The 17,205-nt window shown below is 44.3% G+C and overlaps 1 protein-coding gene across 1 annotated transcript in view; it reads left to right on the top strand.

Annotated features, from left to right (window-relative positions):
* LOC147890955 (DExH-box ATP-dependent RNA helicase DExH3-like) overlaps nucleotides 1-17,205 on the top strand; it is a 40,197-nt gene that overhangs the window by 14,924 nt on the left and 8,068 nt on the right. The window contains exons 10-18 of the mRNA XM_087389841.1: nucleotides 92-364; nucleotides 539-733; nucleotides 1,607-1,810; nucleotides 1,942-2,011; nucleotides 8,622-8,770; nucleotides 13,218-13,526; nucleotides 13,789-13,848; nucleotides 15,657-15,809; nucleotides 15,956-16,066. Of these exons, the coding sequence (XP_087245967.1) occupies nucleotides 92-364; nucleotides 539-733; nucleotides 1,607-1,810; nucleotides 1,942-2,011; nucleotides 8,622-8,770; nucleotides 13,218-13,526; nucleotides 13,789-13,848; nucleotides 15,657-15,809; nucleotides 15,956-16,066 (1,524 nt within the window). The remainder of the gene's footprint in view (nucleotides 1-91; nucleotides 365-538; nucleotides 734-1,606; nucleotides 1,811-1,941; nucleotides 2,012-8,621; nucleotides 8,771-13,217; nucleotides 13,527-13,788; nucleotides 13,849-15,656; nucleotides 15,810-15,955; nucleotides 16,067-17,205) is intronic.

Raw genomic sequence — 17,205 nt, 5'->3', positions numbered from 1 at the left:
TTTAATTTGAAATTTGTTAGATCACATATCTCCTATGCTTATGACGGATATAGATTATGGTAATGTATCTATTTTATGGGTTGCCTGTCAGGATGCATATGCGGATGCAGACTTTCAAAGATACAGTAATTCAACCCAATACTCCTTATCTCAGTGGAGTCCTGAAGGCCTAGGATTCAACCTCATTCAAGCGCTACTCTGCCATATTTGTAGAAAAGAAAGGTCTGGAGCAGTACTTGTCTTTATGACGGGTTGGGAAGACATCAATGCTTTGAAGGATCAACTTTTATGCCATCCTCTCTTGGGTGATAGAAGCAAGGTTTTAGTCTTGCCATGCCACGGTGGCATGGCAAGTGCAGAACAGGCACGTTTACCTTGCTGATTATTGCTCAGAGGTGTCAAACTGCAGAGTAGACAAGCTTTCCTTGACATTGGAGGAAGGCAATTTGTTGAGAAAATGTCTATCTTGTGTTGTTTTTTGAGAGCTAATTTGCAGTGGATAAATATAGCTGATGTTTTGTGATTGTCTCGTGTGCAGAAATTGATTTTCGAGCGCGCTCCTCCAAATATCCGCAAGATAGTGCTTGCAACAAATATGGCAGAAACAAGCATTACAATAAATGATGTTGTCTTTGTTGTGGATTGTGGAAAGGCCAAGGAAACTTCTTATGATGCCTTAAATAATACGCCTTGCTTATTGCCCACATGGATCTCAAAGGCTTCTGCTCGTCAAGTGAGTAGTTGAGTGTGTGCTTGTTTATGAGCTTGTGAAGTGCTCAAGTTTATAGCTGTTTTACATATTAATTTTGAAGTTCTGCCAGCCATCTAGGAATTGCTGTCCTTAGATGTCAGGCCTTATCCTTGTAATTTTATTGTCAAGGTCTTTGCTTTGGAGCATTTTTCTAGTCTGCTTGCGTAGATGGTCCACTCGTATCTTTCTCTTATGCGTGTGTAAGCTCTGTCTTGCCCTCATACATTTCTCTGGGGGACCTGGGTCTATGCTGCCCTCATACATTTCTCTGATGTGTGTGTAAGCTCTGCATCTTAGGAGTACATGCTGCTAATCTTCTACCTCCCCTGTGGGGCAGATGTTGGAGATCCTTTCTTCTCTGGGTCTTGCCCACCTGCCCCTCTCCACCTAGTTCTGATTTTGCAGATCAGATGTCTTTTAAGTATTGATGTCTTCCCTAAGGTATTTCTGCATTCTATAGCTGTCCATTGAATTAATTTCCTGCTTGTAGAGCTGCATTTTCGCCCTGGGTTCCGCCTTAGTCTCTGCGGCATTTTCTGTGTCACTAGCTCCCTGATTTCACATGCATCTTCTGGTAGATCGGCAGCTGTTATACCCCATGATTCCAATCCACTTCATCCCATCTCTGTGCCAGCCCATGATTTGCACAGAGAGAGAGAGAGAGAGAGAAGCGGGGGGAGGGGGTGGGGGGGGAGCCTGTGAGACCAAAAGATTGAAATACATCATGCTCATTGCATTAGGATCTATGAAATGGATGAATATGTCAGTTGACTGTGGAGAGAGTTTTCGTTTCTAGGGTGTGTGAATGTGCTTGTCCTCCATTTAATTGCGGTTTGTTTTGTTTGATGGTTGTAGAGGCGAGGTAGGGCTGGTCGAGTCCAACCTGGAGAGGCTTACCATCTATATCCGAAAGTTGTTTATGATGCATTTGCTGATTATCAATTACCTGAGCTGCATAGAGTGCCATTGCATTCGCTTTGTTTACAGATCAAAAGCTTGAGATTAGGAAATATTGAAGCTTTCTTGTCTAATGCTATGCAGCCACCTGAACCTCGCGCAGTAAGTAACCAGATCCTAATTGATGTCTGTTTATGATTTTCGGGTGTAATTGCATATTTTACATTATAGCTTGGGAAAAAAATTATTTATAGGGGAAAGTTCTCTAATTTACACATGTTTTATCATTGTAGGTTCAGAACTCAATTAATTTATTGAAAATGATTGGAGCACTAGATGAAAATGAAGAGCTTACACATCTCGGTATGTATCTCTGACTTATGTTTTCTATTCCTTTTTCTAGTTTAGAGCAAGACGTATGGTCTTTCTTTTATCTTTTTCCATTATATTTCTTCCATTTGGGAGCATGATGGTGGCACCAGTTTGATCGCGACCAGAATATCAGCACCAAGGCTTGGATGTCAAAATCCCTGGCCATGGGTCCAAGTTCATCTATTGGATTAAGGGTGTTGCGCCTGGTCCTTTGATCGGTCATTCAAGGGGTTCGAGATCGGCACCAACAAGACACAGTATTACAGTAGGCAACAGGGTTATGACAAGAACATGATGCCTCTTTCAAACCCAGTTTTCCTCTGTCCCTGTCATCTATATGCACCGAGGGAAACCACAAGGAGCAGAGATTTTATCTTTCACATCTTTGGCTGCGTTATTCCTATAGTGACTACCAGCATACTCGCGCTTGAAGCTCACATATTGTGAAAAGGGCATCTCATTACGAACATCCTCAGGCAAAGCCCTATATGAATGTAAGGCATCTGAAAGCATATCATCCATGTTTGCATGCTGCCCACTTCCAGCATCATGCTGGTTAGGAGAACCACTCCCCTGATGCATAAAGTGCGTCTGACTGTTACCTCCCTGATACGCAGGCTGAGTCTGACTGAATGTATTAACAGGAGGTGTCATCGAAGCATGCAATACCTGCTGAGTCTGCCTGCCATAAACATCTCGGTGGGTGGGTGGCATAGAAAAAGGTTGAGAAGAGGACTGGCCCCTCTCCCAACTGCCCTGAAACCCAACATCCAATCCAGGCATGCTCGCCGTTGGCAAAAATGTGCCAATGGGCCGGCCCAAAATGGACGGCTCAGCCAATGAAATATGCGAGCCAAATGGAGGCCTGGAATCAATAAGAGAAGTGCTCGGCGGCACGGGCAAGGCATCACCAAAATCAACATAATCCCCATGCTGGGGTGCATGCATAGAACCAACATCATAAGTGCGACGGCCATCAGCCATAAATCCCCTGTGTGGGTCAGGAAAATCACCCTGGCTATCCGACTGATCCCCGTGCTGGGGTGCGGGCTGCTTACCCTTATCGTGCATACTGATGGCGGTAGTGATCTGTTGCCCAAGGTTCTTACCCATCTGGGTGATAGCTGTATCGTGCATAGCCATAGCGGTGGTGAGCTGCTGCCCCAACTACTGACCCATCTGCTGAAAAGCCCCCTGAAGCATCGAGGCCAATGCATCTAGAAACTGTGTGTTGGTAGGCATAGCAGAAACTGGCTGTGAAGGAGATGCACCCTCTGGGACCGGCATCTGCTCCTGCTGAGCAACATCGTCACCGTGCTGAGATGACTCATCCGACCGGGGTGCACGTTTGGGTGCCATGAGTGACACGAGGAAAATGTACCAAGTGTCGAAGGCTCGATGTAGAGGCTCGAGAGGTGTCAGTAAAGAGGCTCAAATGCAGTCGTTGAAGAGATTCGAAGAAAGCTCGGTGAAGAGGCTGCAAATGGGGCTCAAAATGAGCCACGAAGGTGGCTTAGAAAGGCCCAGAATAGGGCTGTAGGAGTACCCTAAAAGAGGGTTTTTTTTTTTTTTGGAGCTTAGGACAACTAAGACACCTAGGGTAGTCTCAACTAAACCAAACTGACTAAACCCAACCTTATCCAATCACTAACCTAACTAGACCTAACCAGACCTAAACTAACCTAACCAACCAAACCCAAGTAGCTAACCAACCCAACCTAAACCCCAACTAGCTGAACCTTAGCAACTGCTAAGGTCTCCAGCAAAGCAGCGCCGACGAAAGGCGACGTCAACGGCACGGGCGGAGAAGGCACAAGCGCGACGTGGGCGCCAAGATGGTGACGGGTTGCAGGCACGACGCCAGGATGGTGACGGGCTTTGGCGGCTGACGGGCTGAGGGCCTGAGCGACGGATGGGCAACAACGCCAGAGATGCAGGCTATGGCGGCTGACGGGCTAAGGGCTTGAGCGACGGATGGGCTGCAGATCGAGATCATTGGGTAAACCCGTGCATGGCAGGTTATGGCGGCTGACGAACTGAGGGCCTAAGCAAGGATGGGAGAGTAGATAGGATTAGATGTCACATCAAAAAGTCCCTTACAATCCTTTTGGGTTGACTTATATAGTCCCCCACAGTTCCTACAGTTCCCCTACTATTCTCCCACCTTAAAATCCTTCTTTTTCCCACCTTCATTACAAGTTGACACCGAGTCAACACAATGACATCATGATTGGTCACTTGCCCTTTCATCTTAATTAACTCCGTATCATTAAAGGCTGTATACCCCATTGCTGCGGGTTTGGATAGGATGTTATCAGGTGCACTCGTTACTAGCTTAGCAACAGACACACATAACAAACAAGGTACTGACCTTTGAGAAGATCCCGCTAGCTGAATCTGCATCTGTTCGGCTCTGGGACTTCCCTCCATTTCCACGTCGCGAGACTACCATCTCAGCCATCCGACGATCCTTATTTCGTGGACAATCCTTCCACTGATGAGGTTGAAGGCAACCAAAACACAAGCCTTCTCTCCTCGCTTTTTCTCTTTGCTCTGGGTTTAAGGGAGACTTAGACCAAGCCCGGGCTGCCATTGGTGTTACTTTCCTCTTCACTCCAATGGTGGTACTTGATTTAGGAGTTTCAGCTGGTTTCGCGGGCTTGGCTTGACCACTCGGCTGAGAACCACTCCCTTTACTAATCCACTTCTTCTTAAACCCAGATTTCTTCTGGTACCCATACTGGGTTCCGACCTGTGCAAACCCACTTGGCTTGCTACCCTTGGCATCTTCATAGTTCAGGGCTATGGCTATTGCATCATCCAACGTGTTCGCATACTTAGCCCGAACTTCCATTTTAATCCGATCATTCAATCCAAATATGAAATCTTTCACTTGGATTGATTGAGGTAGGGGTTCATCAACCTTCATTACGCTCTCTCGAAGCTTATTCTGCCACTGACAAATTTCTCTGATGAAGGTTTCTATACTAATCCCAAGCTCGGGATGCTTCATCAGGAGGTAAGAAGTATTTCCTAAATTCGCTTTTAAACCCCTCCTAGGTAGTGGATGCAATACCATCTTTTTGTTGTTTAATTCACCACCGATCCGCTGCCTCACTAAACATGTGGGTGGCCTCGCGGATCTTCTTGATATGATTTCTGATTTCACAAATGGCGAACGCCTCATCCCATTTGTGTAACCAGGTCTCAATGACATCAGAACTACGGTCATTCATCCGACCAGAATACTTTTCCGGCCTATAATTGGCAATATTAGGTACTTTAGTCTTTCTAGGCTCGACCGTATGGACACTAGACTCCGGTTCCATTGGAGCCTTTCCTTTTTCATCTCGAGAAGGTCTGGCAGACATACTGTGTATAACTCTTCTAAGTTCAGACTGCCCTGCATTAGCCTGTAACTGTTGCGCTAATAACTGCTGCAAGGCATCCTCAAGTAATGCAATCCTGCCAGATAAGGTGTGAGCTACTGGGCGCGACACCTGTTGGGTCGGCCGGACTCCTGACTCACCAGGGTCCCTCTTGGAAGCTCCTTCTTCTGCTTCCATTTAGGTCAATGGGTGTTTTGCTTATTTATTTAAAAAAAAAAACACCGCTAGAATACTGTATTTACAAACTGACAAAATTCAGTATACTGGCACTCTGACACAATTTCCTATGCTAGGGAATACCTGCAATCCCAGATTCACACTAACTAGGCATTTGACACAAGCATATATCACAATATACCCCAAACCACTTTCCCTATACTAGGGAAGTTCCTGCAAATCAACTGTGACTGAAGCACTCAGGCATAGTCTCAAAGACTGTCCATCCCAAGTCTGCTACAACCACAAAAGCCTAATCTGTTTCTAACAAAACAGAAATGACAAAAACAAAGGGGAAAATGGGTAAAGTGCTCCTTGGTCTTTCTCCTGCCACCCGATTTAATACCCCTGGAGTCTTCACGTAGCGCAAATGTCCCAAAGCCTTCTTCCGCTAAAGCCTTTGCAAGTCTCTAGGTTTCTGTAAAACTCTGTGTTTCTGACAGGAAATTAACTGACAGCAGATAAGTGGAAACTGGTAGCCAAAGAAAACTTCTCTGTTTTTTTTTTCACAGTAATTGGATGGATAACTGTTTGGTTACACTAACTGGACCAATTGGCTCTGGTTTGGTGAACAGATTGGTACCACCATTTGATACGCTCCTCAACTAGAGTCTGCTGCGCTGACGACTCCTCCCGTCACCTGTCTTCCGTCTGGCTTATGGGAACCTTGCTCTCTGTTCCTCGTCAATCTATTTCTCCCAAGCCGAGTCTCTTCGTAGATAAGGCCACTTATACGCTTGACACCTCGCTTATCGCTTATCATCCCATCAACTGCATCTGTTCTGTCGAATTCCTTCGTCACAATTCACGAACTAATTCACTATCTGTATTTCGTCAAGTCAGTCCGTCGCGTGGAGGTCACGAGTCCCTTGACTCTTTTCCTCCGTTTGGCGTCACGCGTAGCAGAGTTGTCCTGCGCTCCTCAACTGTCTTTTTCGTCAACCTGCCTTACGGGAACCCTCCGCTCCAGCGACAGCTTATAAGCCTGGAGCTTGGCTGTTTTGTCATCACGTATCCCGCGCCTGCACCTCCTTCATACGTGACTTCCTGAGTACAGGAGATGATTTCGACTTCACTTCAATTCAGCAAACAATAGTCTGTTCGTAGTTTCTTCACAACTCACGAACCCGTAGTCAACCATACGCTTCCCGTTCTGTTGGATCACACAGAACCCCTCTCTTACCTCGCCTGCGCTCTGATACCAAATATTGCATACATTTCTTAAACTACTACTGCAGATCACGGGAGTAGCACCAACTTAGTTCCACCCAGCCAATTCCCGCTGAAGCGTGAGAGCTCTCAGAGAAGTCGAAAACCAGAATTCATGTAAAAATCATTCTCCTTCTCTCACTAACTCCAACAAGCCCCATCTCCCTAGATGGATCTAGATGCCACATGTCATCATCATAGGGCCTTCCCAATGCATCTTTTCACCCCTCTCTTGGGATACTTTAATTCCAATTGCCCCTAGGCACATTGGTTGCATTAGGCCCTTAGCCTTAGACCCACCTAGTCTGGTGTTATCAACCCTCACCTAGGACCTTGACATTAATTCCCTCCCGATCATTTACATGAAGCGCAAACAGATATATTACAAACAGAGATCCTTTAAGGGAAATGTCGACTGATTCTTCCGAGGTCATGCTACCTCGGCTAGAGCGTAACAGCAAACATCCTAGTTTGTTTTAGATTTATTGAGTGGGAGGGGATGCAGAGGAAATGTATCTGTTCATTTGAGATTTTGTGGTCTTTCTAGATTGAATTTTATGGCATCAGTTTTATTTGCTCTGCTCGCACTCTTACCACCAGTATGACAAGAATGGTCCCCCCTTTCACTTACCCATAGACAATTCCCGTAAGGATAGTGTGATTTTTGTTAATCCAATGTGTGTTGAATTCCCATAGGTAGTAAGATGTGTTGGTACTTGTGACTTGCTTTTGTAAGACTGCCTTCAATCTTTGACAGTTTGTACTTCTGCATTTTCAACATACCTATGTTTTGCAAATTGCATCACATAACATACTAGCGGAGTTCAAAATGAGATGCAAAGGTGAATAGGGGCTTGCGTATCCTTTACATTGGCTCTTTGGGATAAGGCTCCTCTGGGTCTCTAAATGGAAATTGGGAAATGAGTAAGGTAGGTCCACTATTTGGTGTGCTTCGCCCTGCAAAACAGAGAGCGAATACCAAATTTGTAAAGACACTCGGGACAGTCACAGCTACATGTCTCATGTGGCAGTCTGCTTCCATTAATGTCTGCACATTCTGGATTCTATACCAAGACCATGCACTTTTGTTGTTTTGTGTGAAGGTGCTAACAGGGTGCTGTATGTTGTGCTCAAGGTGTAAAAAATGGATAGGTGTGCAAGGGATGATCGAGCAGTGTAGTAGTTCTAGGCATGATAACCTCCATCGGCAACTCTGATCAAGAAAATCTCCCCAATCTGCATCACTCTCAGAGGTTGAACTATCTCATCCTCGCCTCAATCTCCACAGACTCCAGTTCCCTCGCCCACTCCAAATCCCTTTTCCTCTCGAGATCCCTCGTCTGGGGGAGATTGCATGTAACATGAATTCTGTAAGAAGGACTGTTGATGTCACTGACCTCTATGACCAGTTGGAGAGCCTACAAAGCATCATTTGGCAAGAACCCACTATGAAATGTATTACATTCATAACCAAGGATCGTCACTTGATCATATGAACCATTAGTGAGGCATTCATCTACACCAATTGGCATATATTTCAAGTAGCATCATATAAGCCCAGTCTTCAACAATAATAGGTCAAGTCTGCTATTGGAATAATTGCTACTTAAGGCAATGATCAATTCTTGCTTGCTTATTTATCTCTCCTCTTTGTTAAAGTTCCCTTTCATGTTCTTCTTCTTCAGGGGGGATGCTGGAGAGGTGGGGGGCCGGGTGAAAAGAGGGGGGGGGGGGGGATATTTAAGAAACTAACTTTCTCATGTTCATGTTTTACTGTTGTTTGACAGGACACCATCTTTCAAACCTACCTGTGGAACCAATGATAGGCAAAATGCTGGTCATGGGTTCTATATTCGGGTGCTTAGAACCAGTATTGACAATTGCAGCAGGACTTAGTCTCAGAGATCCTTTTGTAGTACCCTTTGATAAGAAAGAGGTAAGGGTTATCGTACACTTGTATTTTTAACTACAAAGCCATTGCATGCCTGGTGTAATAGTGAAAGAAAGAAGGTGAAACCTGGTTCCTCGTCCCTTCCTCGTTGCAGTTTTTCTTTAGTACGATTCAACAGAAAACTAAGGGGAAGTGTGCCTATAAACTTTCTGTGTAAATTGGAATGTTAGAAGGCAGCTTATCACTATGATTGATATTCTGTTTTCTCACAGGTTGTAATTGCACTGATGTTGTAATGTCCAGGCCACAAACCAGAACTCGGCACAAATTAGTAGCTGTATCTTTACCAGGATCATGATGTGTCATTGACTCGAGCTTTAGTTTAGGGACTATGGGATTCCTGTATTCCTGATGCTGTGGGTTAGGTTCGATAGGTGGAAGTAGACTCTGCCTGCTGCTAGAGCTGTACCTTTGGAAACAAGTAGTTACATATGCTGCTAAGGAACTAGAAATATTACATTTTAAAACACTAGAAAGCCTGAATGATGGTGATGCAAGTCAAAATTGAAGAATTACAGAGCTTTGTCTCCTCAATTGATTTTTTCCTGACATGCCAAATGTGGGTTTTCTATTAAGCCCCTTCCTCTTGAAACGGGGGAGGAGTATCAGTTTCATCAACATGAGCCAGCATCTTGGAAGGAGTAAATGACCAATAATTTCAATGAGTAAATGCTTCTGTTGGGTTCTTATCAATCTACTTCATCAGCCTAGTGAACTGCCATGAGGCTTAGCTTGGCATAGCAAATTCAATATCGTGAGTCAATGTCTAGATGTCACCAATGTCTAGATGTGTTAAATTTAAGTGAAATGTAAGCATATCAGTAGAGATTCATATAATGTTGTCCAATTTGATTAATTGCTCATACCTTTGAAGCCTGGGCTTTTCCAAAGTCTGGTAATGCAATTGGTTTCAGGGTTGCAACCACGATTTTGTTCTGATGCAAGCATGTGGCAAATGCATGTGCAGCTTTGAAGCTGTGAACAAGATTCTTGGTGGAGGACATAGGCTCGAAACAAGTCACACCAACCACTGCGGTGGCTGGAATACACTCGCAATGTCCCCAAGTCAACCACCATGATGGTGGTGGATTAAATGGAGGTGGCTGAAAGTAGTGTCTAGACTTGATGAAACCTTTCTGTAACTAAAACATTGCTTCAATATTCAATTCCCAGCTAATCTAAGCACTTAGCAGGTCAAAAACAACTTCAAATACTGGCTGGAAACTCTGTACAGCAAGAAGAACTCAACAAAGGAGGTGGAACATGAATCGCAAGAGGGAGAGATGTTAGAAAGAGAGAGAGAGAGAGAGAGAGAGAGAGAGAGAATGTGGGCTGAAGCAAAGGGTACGCTAGGACCCTTGCTGAGTTCTAAAAGTCAACTACAGTTGCAAAGTGGGCCATATCAATCAATCTATCCAGGCGCTGGACAAAAGCGAAGCCTGGTATAGTGATGGCTCTCTGGTGGGCTGCGAAGATGTCTCGTATCTGTGTTTAACGAGCTGTCTCGCGCTGCGGTGGGGGACGCGGTCTCCTCGCTCTCTGGACTCTCTGGGCTATGTCTAGAGTGACCCCTCGTCTCTGTTGATCTTCCCTAAGGAAAGCTATGATAGGTTTGACCTCAATAGAGTGTACTTTGGGGGCTCTCTGTTGCACATGTGGCCTTTGCGCTCCTCTCTCGATGGTACTGTGCCGGCTGCTCATCTAGACGCCTAGCTCCTCCTCCTCCACTCCACTGTGTCCAGTGGCTGACTCAAATGTATAGAAGGTTAGGAAGTGAGGAAATGATGCTCAAATGAAGACATGAAAAAAGGCTTTCATTCATTCATCAAGTATGACAAGACAAGTGAAGTACAAGCCTTATATAGGCTACTCACTCACACACTAGCACCTAGTGCATATGGGATAAGTCCCATGATGACATGTGGCACTCACACATGACTCTCACACATAGACTAGTACTAGATCACCTAGTACTACACACCAACACTTCACACCGACACACTCTTTGGCTATGATATCTCCAACACCCCCCTTCGGAGAAAAGAGTGTGAGACCCAACACGCAAGAGTAGACCGATCCCCCCTCTACCGCAATACTGCAAAGAGCAAGTCCAACTATCCAACACCTCCCGTGTGACAGTGACTTCTCAGCCAGCTTGTGACCAGCAGGAGCAAACCATCACTCGTAATCCCCTCTTACTTTGAATTGGGTGGTCAATATCATTAACCACAGTAAAAGACAATACATTCATTTTTAGGCGACAACCCAGGGTAGAGTACCTTTTATTGACTCCAAATACATTCAATTTAGAGGGACAACTCAAGGCTGAGAACCTTTATTTGACTCAATATAACCACACATAGCATCACTGATCATCATCTACCATCTCAGGGAGGGATAGATCATGTAATATAGCAGATAGAGCTTGCTTCTCAGGTCTAGTAGAGAGACAAGCAAGCTCGACGGGATTAGTTACCTGTTGTGGAAAATGAAGGTTCGGAGCCATTTGGTGTTGAGGGAGGCCTGGGGGATTGCGACGGGGACAGAGCTGATGCCTTAGACCATCGTGACTACCCCATCCACAACAACTTCGGCAGTAGTGACAACGCTAGCAGACCGTGTATTAGTGAGGTCATGGCAGATCTGGGATGCGGAAGCCTTGGCGATCATTGTGGGTACGATGGTGGATATGGTGCTTCCGCATATACGATGGCCAACTCTTCTTTTCAGGCCTGGACAACATTGAGGGATATGAGCTTGACAATGAGGCGAGAATCTCGGACCTTGAGATAGAGCTGTACAACAACATGAGGATGGATGAAGGTAAATCGGTACAGAAACACATCACCAAGATGAAGGTGGTGCGGGATAAGCTGGTGGTAATTGGTCAAAGGATGGACCTTCAAGGTCTATGTAATCTGTATTTGTGCCTGGGATATGATGTCTCAGGTATGTAGTTTGGTTGTAGACCTAGCCAAACGGAGGACGGGTTGAAACAGACCCTAAGAGCTTGGTGCTTGGAGGAGTTCAGATTGTTCATCCATCATGAGGGGGACAGTTGAATGATGCTGGTACTTGGAGAGCTCGAGTTCGAAGGCGGGTCTATGACTGAATTTGGTGGTCCCATTAGGTGCTACCAAGGATGGACCTGTCTACCAGACTATTGTGCGAAAGCGGAACCGACCTGTGGAGTAGGAGCCACTGGTTGAAAATCCAGAAAAAGACTATGATGCATGGGCTCAGATACTGTGTCAGTGTTTACGTTTTATTTGTCTTGGGTGCCAATTTTTCTTTGACATCTTTTTGCTTTCAGCGTGTTATACATTCACAAAAAGAGTAGCATATCTTGGAAGCAAGGCTTGTCCAAGTGGGTGGCTTATGGTATTGAGAAGATGATTTCACGGTGCAAGTTTTGATTACTTTTATAGGCGGTCATTGAATAGACCAGCTGGCTGCTGTTCATGTTCCAACCCCGTGGTTTGCTCAATGTGTGGCCCCCCACTTTTTTTGCATTAAAATGTATGTGGAGAGGGTTATGTGTGCAATACGTACAAGCATCTGACCTTCCTAGTTGCAATAAAATGTATATGGAGAGGGTTATGTGTGCAATACATATAGCAGAGTTATGGAAAGTGTTCCTTGCCCTCAGAGAAAGGAGCCATTTCTAGCCCTATTATCACTGTAGGTTTTTTCCTAAGTTCCTTATACTTCTTTCTTCTTTTAGAATCAAAGAGAAAACTATTTAGAAAGAATCTCGAAACGTGTCATTATGGATCTGACCTTCCTCATGGTAGTTGCAATTGTAAAATCAGAAGCTGCCTTTATCTGTTCTGGAAACTTTATTCTTGCACCATAAGTTTATACCTTGTGACCTAAATATGGAAGATCTTACTGATGGTGTGCATATAAGTCTTTCCATACCACTTCTCTTATCTTTTTTCCCCCAAAGAATACCACTTCTCTTATCTGAGAATCTAAACACAGTTTCAAGCTCTTTCAGTGTTTTCATATAGATGAGGAATAATATGTTTAATGAATACGATCAACAACTTTCCTTACTTGGATAATACCTGAATGATGCACATTTTGTTGGCAACTCTTAGCAGCCATGACCATTATACTTCATCCCCATCCCTTGTAGGAGACTGTCTTTTGCTAAATGCCTTTGGAAGGCGGCAATGTGAGACTTCTTTTTTTGTGGGGGAGGGGAGGTGGAGGGAGGGATATGGTATGTTGCTTTCAATATGTTTTTACGAGTTTTTTTCTTGTCCACATTTTCTTTAGGTTGATGGAAGGCATAGAAACTCGCTATAAAATTAGATCACAGCGAACTCGCATAGAATAGTGTCACCCTACATTTGTGAATCATGATACTTTTCTATTATATCCCAACAGTCAGTAATGTTCATTCCATGCTCGTGTGGGTTTGCAGTTGGCAGAACAAAGGCGATTCGAATTTGGGGTGAAGGATTTTAGTGATCATATGGCATATGCGCATGCCTATGATGGTTGGCAAAATGCAAAGAAGATGGGTACAGGATTGGAGTATTGTTGGGATAATTTTCTTTCTGCACAGACACTGGAGGCTATGCATTCCCTCCGCAGACAGTTTAAGGATCTTATCAGGCAGTCTGGCTTCATAGACGCAGAGGATAATGAATGTAATGATCGTAGTGTTACTCAAGGACTTTTTGGCGGCGTTATCTGTTCAGGCCTATTTCCAAGGGTAGCAGCTGTTCTGGTAAAGAGTTTTATGTTTTTATGCTTTATAAGACTTCTTCACTGCATGAAATTAATAAATTATATCTTGTGAATTTGGGATGCATGCTAATGATGTAATTTTTGCATGTGTTCGGTCACTTTTTTACTTATCTTGACAGTATGATAAGAGATCTCGTTTTCCCCCTTCTTTTTTCATTCATTCATTCATTTATTTATTCTCTTTTTTGGGGGGGGGGGGATAAGGTTTTGTCTTGTTGATTTGGTGTTTTTTCGTTTTGCAGCCCAGCAAGAAGGTAACACACTTCAAGACAGCTGAGGATGGGGAAGTATTATTGTACCAAGTGAGTACTATATGCTTATAGTGTTTTGGTATACATGTCACTTTTCCCTTTTGCACGTGCATGTGGGTGGGTGGGTATGTCGGGGTGTCTCTCTCTCTCTCTCTCTCACGCGTGCGCGAGCAGGTGGAAGAGAGAGAGAGAGGGGGGGGGGGCTACTGGGCGCATGTCCATGCATTTGCAGTTGTGTTTTGTGCATGACGTGGGCATGTTGATGCATCTCTTTACAGGCTCCAATGGGTGTGTGACTACATCACATGCACGCATTAGATATGCAAAGGTTCATCACAGGAAAATCCAGTTGTTAAAATCTCCAAAGGAAGCCTCAAGGATAAATGATATTCTTGACTTAATACATCTAAACTTATGTGGTTCAATGTGTGCACTTGCAGTCATGTTTGCAAATGAGGTGGGGTGGGGTGCGTTGTTATAAGCAATTCTCAGTTGCATGTCTTTATGTGCTCAAGTAGTGTGTGCCTACATCTGGTGCTGTGGTCACTTCTTTTAACAGTATGAGCTTTGAATGATGTTTCAAGACGTCATACAATTTTTAGTTTGTTTATGCAAGAGCTAAGCCTGCATAGATGCCAGGTGCCATACCAGGTTCCGACGTGCATTAGAAGGTGCAGTGAGCTTTTAGAGTGGGCTATGAGTTTTATCCCTCCTTTTGCCTCCTTTTTTATCTTCCCCTGATATTTTTCATGTTTGCTCTTATAATGGTCTCTACCCTTCTGAAGTGGTGTATCCCTTCACTATTCCTTTGACACCTTCCCGATTACTTTTAACAAAGTGTTATTATGACGATGACGATGACGATGACGATGACGACAATGATGATGGTTTCTTTTGCACGGACACTATTTCTTTGACACCTTCCCGATTACCTTAATATTTTAAATTTTAATGAATGTTATTATGACGATGACGATGACGACAACGATGATAGTTTCTTTTTCATCTATGCAGACCTATTTGACCAACTCAGTCTAGGATATATGTGGATATTTTGTGCAACAGGGATACAACGTATCCGAAGTCTATTCCTTTGTCTAGACTTCCACTAATTCCTGTCTTTGTTGTTCGAGATCCTTTTCCTAGTCTTTAGAGAGCGACAGAGAGGTTTATGAAAGTATTTAGAAGATCAAATCCACTTATGAGACGAAGTATAGTACAATGCATGAAATACTAGAAATGAAATAAAAGAAATTAGCGTAACTAGAGGTGTCATAGCACACTGCAACATTGTTTCCTTGAAGAAAAAATAATTGAAAACAATACTGAAAATATGTCTTGGATATGGGAATGTCAAGGAGCTGGGCTAGGGCCTTTGGAGCCTGTGGTGTCTCTGAAACATATGAGACCTGCATCTGTTGCCCTCTTGTATTCCCTGTGGGTCTTGCCGGCAGGATCCGTGAGACATTCTGCACATGAGGTAGTCTGGTGTCATGGGGTGGGTAGACGCAGTCTGGAATCTGCTGTAAGTGATGGGAGCTGTTGAATGGGCTTGGCTAGGGTCCTTGCTGGAATCTTGATGTCTCTGGTGCATATCTGAGATTTGTCTCTGTCATCCCCTGACCCCTTTTGTGGGTCTCACCTGGAGGCACAATCAAGCAGCCAACAGTGATGGCCAATACAGGAGTGTAGCTTGGCACAAGGCTAATACAAAATGATATGGCTTAAAATGAATTTTCCTAATTATTTCTAGTTTTTTGGAAAAAATGGCTGCATATTGAATGGATGTTGTATTGTACCTTCAAAAAGCTAGAAATATGATGTTTAACAGGATGCTACACTCATCTGACATTGTGCAGAACTCCGTGCTTTCAAAAGTTCGAACTATTCCATATCCTTGGCTCGTCTTCAATGAGAAAGTGAAAACAGGAATTGTAATTATTCGTGATTCGACAGGCATATCTGATACAATGTTGCTTTTATTTGGTGGGAAAGTTGAGGCTGGTCGCCAGGTTTGTTGCTTAACCCTGGTTATCTTTCACAGAACATCAAACACGCTTGATTCACAACCAGTGGGATAGAAAATCTGGAAGAAATTTGCAGCTGGCTTTTTTGTATACCTTCTTTGCTTGGTTCTGACCTTATTCTTTTTTGGCAGCCTGGGCATTTGCTCATGCAAGATGGGCAGCTTGACTTCTATATGTGTCCCGAGCTTGCAGAAACAATTTTCCAGCTAAAGCAGGAGCTGAACAATCTTTTATGCAGAAAGGTGAGATGGCACATCTGCTTAGTTAATTTGCTATTACCGAAGTGATTCTTCCAATTCGTTTGCTCATATTGATAAATTTTTATTTCCTAGATGTAAAGCTATACACAATAAATTTCATACAGGAGAGAAAGCAAGACTGTGATACCTATTGAAGGAGAGAAGATGTGTACTCTGCTCTTGTGTGTCATGGTGCTGTCATTTCTTGGTGTCTGATGTTTGACTTATGGAATACCATGACTAAGAAGGCACGAAGTCCCCGAGATGGGATGAAACATGCCAGCATAACAACAGCACAGAATTCATCAGTGCAGATGGATTTAGATTAGGGGTGGGACCATGTCCTCCCCATTTTAAATAGGAGCTTTATCAAGTGATTAATCTCCGCTTAGAGTGTCAGTGTCCTCCGCTTCCCCCCTCCTCCCCTGCTGATTGTGAGCTTTTTTTGTCAACCTAGAAGAACTCCAAGTCAGCAAAACAAGTCAGCATCATGCATATACGAGAAGCGAGCTATTTGATGTGAAGACTTCAGCCAGCAAAGAAGTCTGGCATGCTCGCGATCAAGACTCTCTTGATCTTCTCCATCATACAGAGTGGAATTAGCGTTATTCTCTGTGCTTCAAAATCAAAACTTTGCGCTAAAATTAGGTGTCCAATTCTCTCAGACTGTCATTTCCAAGGAACGAGACTAGGAATTTATGATTACCACCACTATTTCGCCACCATCATCCGCCTCATCATCTACGCCACCTCTCTCCTCCCCTTCTCCTGCATCATCATCACAGGCCTCCTCCCCAGTAGCCCCATCACTAGCCCCACCAACCACGGCTCCACAGTACCTTTCCCTCGTATCCCCTATACCTTAGTCAGCCACCCTTCATTGCCTCGTCCGGCCTCGCTACTCCTACACACCACTCCCCCACCTAGGTCACGCTGTCCCCACCCTCAGTACAACCTCAGCAGCCCACCTTCATTCCAACCCCTCTCGAGATCCAGTTCCCACCTGGACGAGGATATCTTAGGCCCCCACCAGATGCTTGGGACTCCCTATTGGCTGAGATACATAGCATCCGGGCCCGTCAGGCAGATCTGACACATCACACTCAGGAGCATGCCCGATACACCCAGGAGCAGGCCCGCAT

The sequence above is a fragment of the Dipteris shenzhenensis genome, chromosome 18, assembly GCF_047967505.1.
Source record: "Dipteris shenzhenensis isolate YYH24624 ecotype China chromosome 18, Dip_SZ_1.0, whole genome shotgun sequence".
NCBI classification, from domain to species: domain Eukaryota; kingdom Viridiplantae; phylum Streptophyta; class Polypodiopsida; order Gleicheniales; family Dipteridaceae; genus Dipteris; species Dipteris shenzhenensis.
The sequence above is the reverse complement of the archived record's forward strand: the minus strand, read 5'-3'. Positions and strand labels throughout refer to the sequence as shown.